At 43.6% G+C, this 15,842-nt stretch overlaps 1 protein-coding gene and 1 long non-coding RNA gene across 3 annotated transcripts in view; one reads left to right on the top strand and one right to left on the bottom strand.

Moving 5' to 3' along the window:
* The window catches only part of LOC110078583 (uncharacterized), a 301,586-nt gene that overhangs the window by 16,480 nt on the left and 269,264 nt on the right, over positions 1–15,842 (top strand). The window lies entirely within an intron of this gene.
* On the bottom strand, positions 1,052–14,582 carry LOC110078579 (L-fucose dehydrogenase). 2 transcript variants are annotated; one of them, XM_020792891.3, is made up of 9 exons: positions 13,919–14,582; positions 11,033–11,077; positions 7,809–7,909; positions 7,354–7,420; positions 6,826–6,917; positions 4,489–4,593; positions 3,889–3,956; positions 2,372–2,468; positions 1,052–1,764 (listed from the first exon to the last, which is right to left on the bottom strand). In XM_020792891.3, the coding sequence occupies exons 1-9, from the start codon at positions 14,004–14,006 to the stop codon at positions 1,591–1,593; spliced, it is 837 nt and encodes a 278-aa protein (XP_020648550.3). In that variant the 5' UTR covers positions 14,007–14,582; the 3' UTR covers positions 1,052–1,590. The 2 variants fall into 2 exon arrangements, with proteins under 2 accessions (XP_020648550.3, XP_078233144.1); XM_078377018.1 differs by lacking the exon at positions 11,033–11,077.

Genomic DNA, 15,842 nt, shown 5'->3' with positions numbered 1-15,842 from the left:
ATAGCTAAGCTACAGAACCTGTTTTTAGTGTCAAGGCCGGGAAACTAAAACAATATTAGAGACAAGAGTTGCCCGTTTTTTTTTCTTCACAAGGTCCTTGTGCCTTTACCTCAGTGGGATGCAGGAACTGGGGTGTCGTCTCTATCTTCAAAAACGACGAGAAGGAATGTGGGAACTACAGACTGGTCAGCCTGACATCAATCCCAGGAAAATGCTGGAGCAGATTATACAGTAGTCACTGTGAAAGCACCATGAAAACACCTTATAACTACTAGAAGCCAACATGTATTTGTCATGAACAAATCATGCTAGACTGATCTTATATCATTTTTAAAAATCTGGTAGCCTGTGTGGTACACCATGGGAATGCTGTAGATGTAATATATTTTGCCTTCAGCAAAGCCTTTGACAAAGTGCTCCTTGATGCTTTGATTAGCAAACTAAAAACTAGGTGTGGGCTGGATAGAACAACTGTCAGGTAGATAAAACAGTTGGTGACAGATTTGTACTCAAAAAGTGATTATCAATGGCTCCTTCTCAAACTGAGAGAAGATAAGTGGAGTGCCTCAAGGCTCAGTCCTGGGCCTCGTGCTCTTGGACATATTTATTAATTACTTGGATGACAGGTGCAGGGAATGCTTATCAAATTTCTGGATGACACAAAATTGGGTGGAACAGCTAATACCTTGGAGGACGGGAACAAAACTGAAAAATATATTGATAGATTTGAACACTGGCCTGAAAACAACAGAATGAAATTTAGCAGGGATGAGTGCAAACTTCTACACATAGGGGGAAAAAACAATGCAGTTTTACAAGATTTGGGATACTTGGCTCAGAAATACTACAAATGAGAAGGATACTACGAACTGGAATATGTATCACTTTTCCCTCCACAGTAATGGAAAGACCAGAAAAGATTCACCTGTTGCCCTTCTGCCTGGTATATTACAGTGGGTTTGAGGAACATGTGGTTGTCCAGCTGTCATGGGGCTCAATGTCCTTTCAGTCCCACTGGCTTTGACAATAATGAAGACAACATGACTAGCAGTTCATCAAGATCAGGAAGGCCACTACCAAACAATTTATTTATTTTTAATAACATAGACACGAGAAAAGAAACATTCACCTGCTAGCTTTCAGCTGCCTACAGAACTGTGACAGGAATGCAACAGAGCCCTGAGGTAAAACACTCCCTTAATCTCTGTGACATATCTCAGTTTCTTCATTTCAAGGGGCCTGACAACACTTTATTGTTTGGGCTGCAACAAAATGGTACTGGACAAAAAAATCCAATTTTCTGTCAACCATAAAGCAGGAATCTTCACAGATATAAGGCAAGAGCTGGGAGCTATAGGTCAGCAGATCGACCCGACTCAGTGGAAACTTGAAATTATTCTCTTCAGGGTGGTGATGGAGAACAAATGGTCAAGAGACATCCCACAATCCGCCCAATACATTTTTTTTTATTATTGTTATCATTTGTAACAGATTAGGGTTATCACAGCCAGCCATTTCGGCAGCCGTCTGGAAAGACAGACATCAACCCTGAAGTTTTCACTGCCTTTGTAAGCACCTGGCCAATTCCCACTAGCCTTTAACACCTTCAACACCTTTGGCAGCATCTCGATTGTTCTTCTTCCCATAGCCAAGCTCAGCTCCTCCACTGATCACAAGGTCAGCCCCGGTGCAAAAGGTGGCGTCACAAGCCATGAACAAGACAGCCAGTGCGATCTCTTCTGGGGTCCCCAACCGTCCCAGAGGCTACGAATGCAATAAAAAGAGAGAGAAAGAACTGAAGACTCGATCTGCGTCATACACACCACTTTAATGTACTCAATTACTCCCAAGAGTCCTGGTTTTTAATTAAAAGAAGAAATGGCCAATCTTAAAACAGAGCTAGCCTCTGAAGGAAAATAAGTGGGGCCTCCAGGTATTTAAGATTACAATTCCCAGAATTGTTTTATCACTGGCCAGGTTGAGTGAGCCTTCTAGGAGTTGAAGTCTAAAATATCTGAGAAACAAAAGCCTCTCTACATTTTGATTAAAGTTTAATTTAAACGACAATACAAGTTTCTAGCCCTTGAGCTTATGAGAGCTCAGAACTGAGGAGGACTGGCTACAAAGGATTTCCAGTAGTTAGGAAAGCTTCACATGAGTTATACAAAATACTTTCATTTGGTCCATGATTAAACATAAGAGTATATGTAAAAATGGCTGGTATCCCCAAATCTGATTCAATCTGAATACTAAATAAAGACTGTAGAATCAAATAGGTCTTTGATGCAGATCATGGCAATATTTGAGGTGGTGGTGTAAATGCAGCCCTCCTTGTCCAACCCCGCCATTTCCATTTTGCCACAACACTTACCTGAGCATCGATGCCTTCCTGGGTCTTTGCCTGTGGATCATCTGCCTCGCTTGCCAGCTTCTGCCACAAGGGAGTCCAGATATTACCAGGTGAAATACTGGAATTCAAATTGTTGGGATATTTTTAATAGAAAGGGGACATCAGGAAAGAGCAAGCGGATCTATTCAGTGGCGTAACATGGCTTGCCAACATCTGGGGCAAGTATTGCGTCCCCTCAATCTTTTACCTGCACCCCATCCTCTTCCCTTGGTTCCCAATAGGAGTGTCCCCAAGGGACCCTCCTCCACCACCACCACCATCATCAACCCTCCTTTCCCTATCTAACCCTCACCTACCATGCACTTGGTTCAGCCAGAGCGTGGAAAGGGGCCCGCTTCTATGCTGCCACCGCTGCTTCCTGCAGCACCTGCATAGCCACGCTCTGCTCCTGCCAGCAGCCCAGCAGAAAGATGCTGCCAAGAAGGGTTAGTGCCACCAGCAGCCCAACGACAGCCAGGAAGAGCACAGCGGTGCTTGGACCCTCAACAAACACACACACCCAAGCTTCGCCACTGGATCTATTCACATATGGTAACTTTTTATCCTTTGGACATTATCATGGGTTATGCTGGCTGTGGCATCTGGGAGGTGAAGTCCAAAATACATGACAAGCCAAAATCTTCCCCCCAAAGTCTGCTGGCCATTTGCAATGCCTCTTCCCAATAGTAAAACATACTTCAGCGTGCCTGAACTGTTGCAGCGCCCTCTGCATTGGCCTGCCTTTAAAAGAGGCTTCGAAAATTCTGTTGGTCCAGAATGTGTCAACTAAGTGCTTAACTAGAGGGGTGCGTGCATGGTTTCCTAGTTCAAGCAACTGCATAACTAGAAATTAGGTTGTAGACCCAACTAAAAGTGCTGCTGGTGATATTTAAATTTTTTCCAGGACCATGTTCTTCCACACAAAGCTGCACACTCTAGCTGCCTAGAGTGGTCTTAACCGACCACATAGGTGGGATATAAATAAAATAAATAAATAAAATAAATAGAGGATGTTTTTCTTGTTCAAAGACATCCAAAGCACCCACACTTTAAATCAAATTCACCTTGATCATAAGGAACTATAAGAGTTATAATCTTGGGGGGGGGGGAGGGAATTCCAGAGGACTAAATGTTCTCAGTTTGGGGAAAGCTGGTTTAGTGTAACCCCCTTGCCTCAACTTTGGAGATGTCCCAGAGACATGGGGCCAGTGTTTGTACCACTGTTAGCCCTCCCAGGAGTACCTCTGTTGGATTAAATTAGATCCAAATGACAGCATCGTTCTCTATATGTCTACTCAGAATTCAGTCCCACAATAGGATTTACTCCTGGATAAGCAAGTATAAGATTGCAACCTTAATTAAATACAAATGAGTTGAATAACCTACAATGTTCTTATTTTATTTTTTCTGCAGTCCTGAAATGTCAGCTGACCCCAAAGATGCAGTCTATGAGGATGGTACTATTTATCACACAGTATTAATTGCATCAGCAACATTACCTGTTGACTCGGACTCCACATTTGCTCTCATCGAGGGCCATCGCTTTTGTCATGGCAGTTACAGCACCCTGCAAGTTGTAGGAAGTTGTAAACAGGAGTAACTAAAAGGCCATTAAAATGACAACGTTCAGGCTCCCCTTTTGCTCTGGGGCATAACTGGCTCCAGTATTCTGGGAGCTGCAATATAAAAAGCTGACTCTTGCCACCTCTGGTTTGTGGTATAGAAAATCAAGGGAAAACATAACTTAGCTGACTGATTGGATTTCAGACCTCAACACAACACAAAAAAATCATCATGTATGGCAGTGGGTAAACCCAGATGTTCTTCAACTGCAAGTCCCAGTAACCCTGGGCAGCACAGCTAGCGGTGAAGGCTTCTGGGACTTGCAGTCCAAGAACATCTGGGTTACCCAAGGCTAAGAACTACTGATTTATGGAAAACAGAATAAGATCATAGAATAACTAGGGGACAAGAACTTTATTCCTTTGGTCCTTGTGTATAACTTTACAGATAAACAAACAGTTTTGCCAACTGCAGTCTTCAAATAAGATGTGGGGAAAGAAAGACACTTGACACCTGGTTTCAGTGTCCTAGATTACCTTGGTTGCAACGTACGCAAGAGCGTTAGCTTCTCCAATAATAGCCACAAGGCTGGCGATGTTGATGATGTTCCCTTTCGTCTTCCGGAGATGAGGCAGCGCATACTGTTAGCAGAAAGTTGAGGAGGAAAGGTGATCAAGAGATAATGTGGCAGTCTATTGAGAACCTGTGACCTAGAGACATGACACCAATGTAGGAAGCTAGCCTGTGTCTCACTGGGCCACTGTCCTATTTAGCCAATCAATGGAGCCGGTCCTGCCCTTAGGCAGACAGTTGCAGCTGTCTCCAGTAAGTGCTTTAGTGGTGTCACAAAAGGAGCAAGAGTGTTAGTTATTAAAATGGGACAGCTGCATTTCTGTTGCTTTTACAGTGGTGCCCTGCTTGACGACGATAATGTGTTCCAGCAAAATCGCTGTACAGTGAAATCATCATCAAGTGAAAAAAAAACCCTATTGAATGCTTTGAAAACCAGTCAATGTGTTCCAATGGGGGAAATACCTCTTCGTCCAGCGAAGATCCTCCATAGGATGGCCATTTTCGATCCCTGTCTTGCGAAGAATCAGTCCAGAAAACAGCAGGGAGCCATTTTGCAAATCGCCAATCAGCTGTTTTTAATTGTCATCAAGCGAAAAAAGTTCCCAGGGACCAAATCATTGTTAAACGAAAATCGCCCCTTGGAACCATCATTTTCCGATCGCTATAGCGATCGCAAAAAGACATCGTAACGCGATTTTGTCGTCAAGCGGGGTCATCGTCAAGTGGGGCACCACTCTACTGTGTTTTTGGTACGTATCTAGTAGCTTTTAACATTATATTTATTTAATTCTCTTGAAATATTATAATAATTTATTGTTCTCAGCTTCCAATACTGTTTATTTTTTAACACTTTCAGCCACTTTGTGTGGTTTACAGAGAAAGGCACGGTACAAATATTTGAAACAAACACATAAACAAAGCAGTTATTTACTTGTTTATTCCTAAATTCCTCTTATAGGGGAAGGGATATAAGGCAGGTGCTTGTGGGAATTTCTTCTGAAACAATTGGGCCCACTACTCTACACCTTGGTGAGTCAAGGCACCATTTGCTTCTTTGCCTCAATTAGCAAAATATCTTGGCTCAGTATTTCTTCTCTAAAATGGCAGTGCTTCAGCATGGCCATTTCGAGCCCTTCCTCCTTATCCTAGATAAAGTCAACAAATCAACCCTGGGATTAAGTTTTTCCTCATATTTAACTGAAATCTGGCTCCCTATAACCTGAGCCCATTACAATATTACGAGTGCTGCTGTCCGGAATGACACGGAACAAATCCTGCTTCTCCTTTGTATGACAATCTTTAAAGTATTTGAGGACTACTATCATATTTCTCATTGGTCTTCTTTTAGCAAGGCTAACATGCCCAGTTTTTCCATTCTTTTCTCATAGGTCTTGAACTTCTTCCAGTTTGCTTGTAAGCTTCTTGAAATGCAGGATCCAGAATTGGAGGCAATAAAGATGTGGCCTAGCCATGGGATTTGGGGACTATGCAGGATTTGCCTTTTCCGCAATCGCATCACATTGTTGGCTCATATTCAGCTTGTGAACTACAATTCCAAGATCCTTCTCTCATGTAGTATAGCTGAGCCAAGTATTTCTGAACGTATAATTGTGCATTTGTTTTTTCCTTCCTTTGTGTCAAACTTTGAACTTATCCCTGTTGCATTCCCCTCTGTTGTTGTCAGCCTATCAAGAACATTCTAAAAAAAAGTCTTGTCTTTTTGGGTATTTGCTAGTCGACCCAATTTTGTGTCACCCGCCAATCTGATAAGCATTCTGTGCACCTCCTTATCCAGGTCATTAGTAAAAATCTGAAAGAGAACTGGGCCCAGTTGTGGACATTTTCTGTGCAGGCCCTTACTGTACTTAGGTGATCCCTAAGCCTGCACAGCCTTGAAGAATATGTTACAAACACTTGCGTTTTGCCTTCTTCATTCACTGCAAGCAATACAATCTGATCTTAGTAGGGCACACACACAGGCTGAAGTCAGCCCAGCTCAACCTCACTGTCCCAATCCTGATACCCTCCAGCTATGTTGGACTAAAACTCCCACCATCTCCAGCCTGTTGGGAGATGACAGTGCTGTACTTGTCTCCTCACCTATTTCTGAAGGGATTCAAGTTGAGGAAGGCTGGTGTAGAGGAGCCAATGTTCTGACATCTGGCTGCAGAGCCAGAGGTTGGGAGCTTGATTCACCACGGTGCCACCTACGTAGAAAAGGGGCTGTACTTGGTGATCCATAGGGTCCCGTCCAGTTCTGCAGTTCTACAATGTTCATGATGATGATTGAAATCACTGACCTTTGCTGCCAAGAAATAGCCAACAACATTGATGTCCAACAGACGGTGGAAATCTTGTGCAGACACATCGTCTATTTCTTGGTAAGCGGGATCTATTGGCAAGAATAAATACAAATGCAAGGTTTTTTCCCCCATGAAGGTAAGATGAAAATTAGGCAATATTCTTGCATATCTGCTAGTGAATCTTGCTTTTTCCTTTTTAAATTAGTGAATCTTTTCCATTAACTTACCAGACAACACACATATACAACAGATCAATGTACGTATCAGACAAACTGAATACATAAAACAGTCAACTCTATGGGTCTCCTCTCTGTTTTTCTCTTCTGCCAATATAACTTACCATGATTCTGGCAGGGGGTTCTGGGAATTGTAGTCCCAAAAATGTTAATTACCAACCTCTGATCTCAATGCTTCATTTCTTCCAGGGTTCTTAGGCCTGCCCTTCAAGGAACCTCCCACATCCCACAACCAACAAACGGGAACCCAAAATCTCCCCAAATCCAAATCATTTTTAAAATGACTTACGAACTCCAGCATTGTTCACAAGACAATCAAGGCATCCATACAGGTTTATGGTCACGGAAACCAGATTCTGTGGAGGGGAACAAGTTACAAAAATAGAGAGAGTAGGGGTACTGAAAACAAGAGTACAACATTTCCTACAATTTTAGAGTTGCAAAAGGGAACACCTTCCCTCCAACCTAGTAGCTCCCAAATACACTGGAATACAACTCCCATTATCCCCAGCAAGAACAGATTTGTGCCATGGACCAGAGGTGACAAGGGTTGTAGCTCAACCCATCTGGAAACCATCTGGACTCCTAGGAGAACCAGGCCATTCCAGATGTGGGATCATTTATACAACTGCAATGCCCAGAGAACAAAGGTGGATTTTAAGAATGGGTTCAGCAAGCTTAAAGCCGATGTCAAGAAGCCTCTCAAACCCCAACAGTCCTGCTCTTCCCACATTTCCAGCCTACCTCAACATCGGCTTCACTGGCAACATCGCAGACCACAAAACGAGCTTCTCCAGGGCACCCAGACTCTTCCAGTTCCTTCTGAAGGGCTTCCCCCCTTTCCCCTATAAGGTCATACGACAGAGCAGTTGCAAACAGAGTTAGTGCAGAGTTCAAGGAAGAGCAGACATGGGTGATAGTTGGGGGGGGGGAATCAAGGAAGAGGTTTTCTTTGCTTCTCCCCTCCCTTTAGTGGGCCAACCTCTCTCTCACTTCACCCCCTTGGGCCTGACAGCTTCCACTCATATCCTGGGTCTCATTTATCCCATTTGAGGGAGGACACATGGCTAGGGAGAGATACCACAGTCCCTCTTTTGGCTTGCCACTGCCAGTAAATTGAGGAAGGGCAGATTAACAAATAGAAAGCATAGGGATGTCAGCAGGCATCCAAGGTTGACGAGGGTGTGGGACAAAGCAGGCACCCGACAAATGCCCACTCTTGGTGACAGCCCTGCAGAAGGGAAGCACAATGAGCCACTTCCAAATGATTTGTCCATCTGTCTCGTTTGCCACATTCATCTCTTTCCCCTCGTTCCCAGGCTGCCACCCAGAAAGTGTCAAGCCACTGTGGGTTTTTTCCCATATAAGATTATACTGTCAGTCATTACGAAATCATACTGTTGAGCAACAGAGGAAGCCCTACATACAAGACACTCACACACTCACCTAACCAGTGGTGGCGGAGACTGCCATAGATTGATTTTGGTATAGATAAAGTACGAAATCATTAAGGATATAAGAACTGTAACCCTGGAATGTGAAATGCAATTACAATAGGACCACTGTATCTGTGCGGTCAGTATCCATGGTTTCATATTCTGCCTGAAAATATTAAATAAACAATCTCAGAAATCCATGGTTCCAAGGTGTATTACCAGAACAGACCACTAGAGGAAACCACAGACTGTGTTATATCCCTAGGGTTTGCTATTTTCTATGGGATCTATGGTAGGTCTTGAAACATATCCCCACAGATACAGCAGTCCTACTGTATACCACTGAAATTTGAACAGTAATGAAGTGCCAGGTAGAGGTTACTTCAGGACAAACAGATATAATCTTGGAAATAGAAAAGAAAAAAGAAGAGAGACAAGCAACAGTTCAAATAGCAATATACTGAATGTTCATTAGACGCCATTCTTCAGTTTAAAAAAAAGAATTGTATTAAATACCATATATTTTTCTAACTAAATAGAGACCCATTGTTTCTCTATAGGGTTTGAAAGAGCAATATTAAAAGAATGAGAGTCTCTATACACACCCCCAATGAGATTCTGCCTTAACTCTACAAGTGGGGTCTCGACTTACGAACTTAATCCGTATTGGAAGGCAGTTCTCAGGTCGAAAAGTTCTTAAGTCGAATCTGCATTTCCCATAGGAATGCATTGAAAACCATTTAATCCATATCTGCTCTTTTCGTCCATAGAAACTAATGGGAAGCTGCTATTCCGCCTTCTGCCACTAGAGGGGGATTTTTTTTCCTTTTTTCCTTTTAACCTAAGATGACTTAGCTTTTAAAAAAAAGGAAAAAAGAGTTCGTAACTCGAATCTAAGTTCGTAAGTCGAGTCCATATATTCCTATGAGAGCGGTTCGTAAGTCGAAACGTTCGTATGTCGAGCCGTTCGTAAGTCGAGACCCCACTGTACTAGCTTAGGGCAAAACACAGATAAGAGTAAATACAAATGTAGGAGAGGTGATACTTTTATTTAGACCACTAAAAATCGAACATTCCATGCAAGCTTTTGTGAATAAAAATTCACTTTCACAGTCATACGGTAGAAAAATGATGAATGAATGTCCCAAATGGTCATGGCAGAGTTCCCTTGAGAATGTTGCTGAGATGAGTTGGTTTTAACCAGTTTGGAAGGGATGTTTTTAAATGATTCACTCCTGCTGCCATTTGGTTGGAATTTTCTGCCAATCAGGAAACCTGATTTCCACACAGGCAATATGAGTGGAGGGGAAGGAGACTCATTCATGAAGTATCTCCTAGCTTGGAGGCTGAGTGAAAAATGTAAGACCACCAGGTTGGCAGTAATGGAGTGGTACTGTAAAACAACTGAGGGTCACACCATTGGGGAAGCATAAAGAAGAAAATGACCATTCTCAAGGTTCCCATCTGAACACACAACCGATGGTAGAATCAATATTTTGGCCAAACTATATCAGTATGGGGAGAGACTTCCAGACCCTATTCAGTGCACAAAAATTAATCATTTCCATTCCATTCAATGTTACATTTCCACTCCAAGTAAATATACAAAAATTTACACAGCTAAACAGTTTCATCTAGCGTCAGGACTAACAATAGGCTGGAGCAAATTCATTTCATAAAAATTAATTAATCAATTCAAATCCATTCAGCTTTACATCATTTTCCCTTTCCGTTACTCTCATCTAGAGGAAACTTTCCTAGCCAAGTAAATACAGTACATTGAAATCCACAGCTAAACAGTTCCATCTAGTGTCAGAACTCCAAACTGATAATTTTTGTTGTTCAGTCGTTAAATTGCGTCCGACTCTTCGTGACCCCACGGATCACAGCACGCCAGGCCCTCCTGTCTTCCACTGCCTCCTGGACTTTGGTCAAAGAACTGATAACAGATGGGAGCAAATAGAAAAGAAAAGATTGACATGCAAAGTAAAGACAATCTCCAGGAGAATGCTGAGAGTGAGAAGCCAATGTCACTTAAATTAGGGCGCTAGCATTGCTTTGAAATCAATGGGCATTCTGGGAAGTGGGCTGCTACTGAATTCTGGGAAAGGGTTTTTCTGGTCATTTCAGAGGTGTACAGAAGACAGAAATTCATCAGGTGAGTTTTCTGCATCACTGCATCTTTCTGATAAGCTATACCTGTCAAATTGTAGGCCACTTTTAGAACAAACAAAAAAAACGCATATGCCCCTGCTTTCCTCCGGCTATACCAAGAAAGGTAAACCTGTCATCCTTGTGAACTTCCAGTTCCCACCAACACAACCAATGGTCCAGGATGGCAGAGACGGTAGTTCCTAAGATCTAAGGTAACACATTTACCTTTCTGGACCTACACGTATCCTGCTCACTGTTCTTCAATGTTTTCTTGCTTCCTGGATATCAAAGTCTCAAATTATCTTCAGCTCAAGCTTATGTGGAACAAAAACAAAATGAGAAGGTGGGAGAAAGGGGGAGAAAATGTTTCAGACTTACGTTCACATTCGGGTGCACAGAAGACCACTTTGGCTCCTTCGTGAACTGGGAAAGGAAGTTGACGTTGGAAGGAGAAAGTGAGTGCAAGACAAAGGCCAGAGCTTCAGATCACATACTGGCATTACAGCAAATAAGACAATCAGTCCCTCTCACCCAGACAGGTTTTACACCTGCCTCCCTCAACCAGGTACCTCAGGTCTTGTCCAGCAATTTCTGTACTGAGAGGGAATGATGGGGTGCGTAGTCTGGCAACATCTAGAGGACCACACATTCCCCCACCCAGGTCCTTGGGGGCAACTAGCAACACAGCTCTCAAACATCTAAGACAGCATCTTCTCTTGCCACTAGTTTTAGATGCTCGGGTGGATTTTGAAAGCTTTTGCACTCAAATGAGATGCTCTGTTGCTGTGCTATTGGACTTGATGACAGTACACTTAATAGCCAGTGGCTAAATGCATGAGAAGACTCTGGTAAATAGCATTGGCTAAAACTCGATCGCTTTGTTATGCAAAAGGCATAACAGTTATTTGTTCCTAGTCAACAATTAAAGAATTCCTGCTAGTATTCTTCAGGATATGCCAAGCCAGCAGGTGTGTGCCCCTGAGAATGCCACAAGCGTCTTGTAAATTGATAGTTAGAAACAAGTAACGTTATGCTGTTTGTTTTCTACATGTGTAGAAATCAATAGGATTTCAACCGTTGTGTTTCAAAGGATGGTAAATAAGAAGACAATTCCACTCACATATGCAGGCCAATATCATTCGATGCATGTTGGAAGCACGTTAGGGCTACAAGGAACATCACAAGTTTCTCTCTTACCTTTTCCCTCAAACCTATTTGCAACCCAGCCCGATAGCTCATGGGTTTAGGTCTCTGGCTGCGGTGCCAGAGTTTGACAGTTCAATTCCCCACAGTGTCTTCTTGGGAGGGGCTGGACTGGATGATCCATAGAGTCCCTTTCCAGTTCTGCAGTTCTAAGATGATGATGATAAATCAATCGCCATCCTGTTTAAGCACAACATTTTAAATCCAGGCCAGACCGAGTAAGTTGGAAAAGGAAGAGACTGCCAACAGGCAGATTACTAACGGAAATATACACCCATCCATGATCATACAATGAGCAGAGGTTGGAAAACATCCTGCTGTTGCCGATTTGGTGGAGGTGGTCGGAATCCTCATCAGTCTCTCGCAGGAAAAAAAATCTCTGAGTTGACAGAATTGAGGGAACAAGCACGAGGAGAGATGCAACAGGAATTTCCAGTTCCTTGGGGGTCTGCTCCACCACACCCATGAAAATTGTTTTGTCAGTAAATTTCTGGCAATGAAATGTAATACTCTTTAAAGATTAGGCAAAACTGCTGATGGCATCACTTCGGCATCACTTTCCCAACCAACAACAAATATGGGGGGGGGGAGTGAAAGAGAGAAGAAGAGCTACAGGGCTTATGTCTTCACAAGAATTGGAGGTTATTCATGACTTTGTGTACCTTGGCTGAACCATCTCTGACACCCTCTCTCTAGATGTCGAGCTGGATAAACGCTTTGGCAAAGCAGCTACCATGTTCTCTAGACTCACAAAGAGAGTATGGCTCAATAAGAAGCTGACGACACATACGAAGATCCAGGTCTATAGAGCCTGTGTCCTGAGCACACTCCTGTACTGTAGTGAGTCCTGGACACTTTGTGCCCGGCAGGAGAGGAAGCTGAACACCTTCCATATGTGTTGTCTCCGATGCATTTTTGGCATCACCTGACAGGACAAAGTTCCAAATAGAGTAGTCCTAGAACGAGCTGGAATTTTCAGCATGCATAAATTACTGAAACAGTGATGTCTACGTTGGCTTGGGCACGTCGTGAGAATGGCTGATGGTCGGATTCCAAAGGATCTTCTGTATGGAGAATAAGTGCAGGGACATCGCCCCAGAGGGAGACCACAGCTGCGATACAAGGATATCTGCAAGCGGGATCTGAAGGCCTTAGGAATAGACCTCAACAGATGGGAAACTCTGACATCTGAGCGTTCAGCCTGGAGGCAGGCGTTACATCACGGCCTCTCCCAATTTGAAGAGACCCTTGTCCAGCAGGCTGAGGCAAAGAGGAAGTCACAAAAGCAGCAAAACCAGGGAGCTGGACAGGGGACAGAGTGGATTTGTCTTCAGTGTGGAAGAGATTGTCACTCTCAAATTGGCCTCCTCAGCCACACTAGACGCTGTTCCAAGTCCTCCATACAGAGCACGTTACCATAGTCTTTCAAGACTGAAGGATGCCTACCTATGGTGGAGGCCACAGCAGGGCAGACCTACTGTGACTCAGAGACAGGGAACAAGTGCAGCCATCCAGATGCTGGAGTGCCATGAAAAAGAAGGCTTTGGCCTCTGAGCATGTACAGAACACATTTCTTTCCCCCGCTAACTTCATCCAGGCCTTCCGACCCCAAACTGCACCTGAACTAGTGAACACAACTTCCAAATTCGGTGCACCATTGCCTCTGAGCATGTACAGAACACTCCTTCATTCCCTCTAACTTCATCCAGACACCCCTCCCCCAAACTGCATCTGGACTGGGAAAGAAAACTTCCAAGTCAGTGCACCATTGTCTCTGAGCATATACAGAAGACTTCTTCCCCTCTTCATCCAAGTTTCCCGATTCCAAACTGCTTCTGAACTAGGGAACAAAACTTCCAAATTCAGTGCAGTATTGCATCTGAGCATGTACAGAAAAATATCTCTCTTCCACCACCACCACCCCTCCACCTCCCTTCAACACAATAAATCTAGATTGAGGAACAAGCGTTCCCATGTTTGAGCCCCGGTACTTGTTTTTCTGAGAAATCTGACTCTTTTCCTGTCCTCTCCCCTCCCTGATCGTCCCCTCGTTGCCCTCACCGAACTTTCTCAGGATCGCTTCGCCAATGCCCCTGCTGCCGCCCGTCACGATGACCACCTTGCACGCGTAGCGCAGCTCCCCTGCCATTCTCACTGTCGCTACCCCTCCAAGTTACCAACAATCAGCTGAGCTTTGGACACAGAAGTTGCAACATGTGGGGTTTTTTAATCCATCGGGCACGCCTCCTTCCGCACGGCATGCTGGGAAAAGTAGTCATTGAGAGGGCCGGGATGTCACTTGTGATTGTGAAGACTTTTGAGTCCTCTGATGGTCCTTTTGCTGTTTCTGGTTTCTCGTACGCCTACTTATTGAGACGGAAGTCTTGCTAACTTGAAGAAGGGACTACTCTCGAGTAGTAAACGGTTCTTTCCGTTTTAAATCCTACTGAAATATTTCTGATCATTTCTGAGCACACGAGTAAAACTGGGGTCCGCAGTTGCATAATTCTGAGACTTGCTTCTGAGTTTTTAAAAAGGGCATGACATTGCTTGGATTAGGTTGTATTTTGCTTGTGAGAAATACAGAACATTCTGTTTATTATAAATCACTTCACATGAAGGTGTTAAAACAAATGAGCAGTGTCAGTGCTTTTGCTTTTCACGTCTATTTAGAAAATGCAACGTTATGAAAAGCGTTTTATTTCTATGCAGTGCAATTTTTCTGTTTACTCAGAAGTAGGTTAATTACTTCCAATGGGATTGATGCCCTCAAAACTATATTTCAAGACTGCAGGCTTATGCATGTTTTTATCTTTAATATTTTGATCAAGAAGAAGAAGAAAAATATCCTAGGCAATTTTTTTTAAAGATATATAATGTGTAGTGTGTTGCTGTAGAAAAGGCATCTTTAGCTACATGTTTGACTTCTAGAGGTAGAGGTCTCCGCATAAGATCCTAATATATATATATGAGTTTGTGTTGGGGGGCTTGAAGTTTCATTACAAACCCAACAGAGTACAGTTTCCAAGATCTACTGCCCTATCCAACTTGATGCCCTCCTCCATTCTTGACCTCCATTCCCGATGGATATGATAGGAGGTATAGCTTCAAAGAGGGATGTGGTGGCGCTGCGCGCTAAACCGCAGAAGCCAGTGCAGGTCAGAAGACCAAACAGTCGTAAGATCGAATCCACGCGACGGAGGGAGCACCCGTCGCTTGCCCCAGCTCCCGCCAACCTAGCGGTTCGAAAACATGAAAATGCAAGTAGATAAATAGGGACCACTTCGGTGGAAAGGTAACAGCGTTCCGTGTCTAAGTCGTACTGGCCATGTGACCATGGAAGATTGTCTTCGGACAAAACGCTGGCTCTATGGCTTGGAAACAGGGATGAGCACCGCCCCCTAGAGTCGAACACGACTGGACAAAAATTGTCAAGGGGAACCTTTACCTTTACCTATACTGTAGCTTCAAAGACTCAATGGCTGGATAGCTCAGTGATTTTGGTATTTAGCTGTGGAGCCAGAGGTTTGGAGTTCAGTTCCTCACTGTGCCTCTTGGGAGAAGCACCAGCCTGTGTGGCCTTGGGCAAGCTGCACAATCCCAGGATGTCATAATTATCATAGTCTCATGGCTTTGGAAAAGCTATTGGATTATGAACGGAGGAACTCAGATTCAGATTCTCTTTCAGGAATAACATGCAGAAGGTTGGGCTGTAAATGCAATATATATTCAAGTGTTTGGTTGAGAAAGACAAGACTAGCATGGTCAAATACTACAGGTTCTGGAACAAATAAGCCGACACTCCAGGATGCAATCATGTTTGACTTTTATTCAGTACAGAAATTGGAATAGTCCATAGACAGAAGGATAGTATGTAGCTAGTGCTAAAATGCAAAGCACTCATACAAGGACTCTGTGTCCGTTAACCCTGGCACCTGTGGTGACGGACAGCCAAGAAGTTCCTCACTTGGTTTGCATTGCTGGG

Source organism: Pogona vitticeps, chromosome 6 (genome assembly GCF_051106095.1).
Source record: "Pogona vitticeps strain Pit_001003342236 chromosome 6, PviZW2.1, whole genome shotgun sequence".
Taxonomy (NCBI): Eukaryota; Metazoa; Chordata; class Lepidosauria; order Squamata; family Agamidae; genus Pogona; species Pogona vitticeps.
Note: the sequence above shows the minus strand (reverse complement) of the source record. Positions and strands in the feature narration are given on the sequence as shown.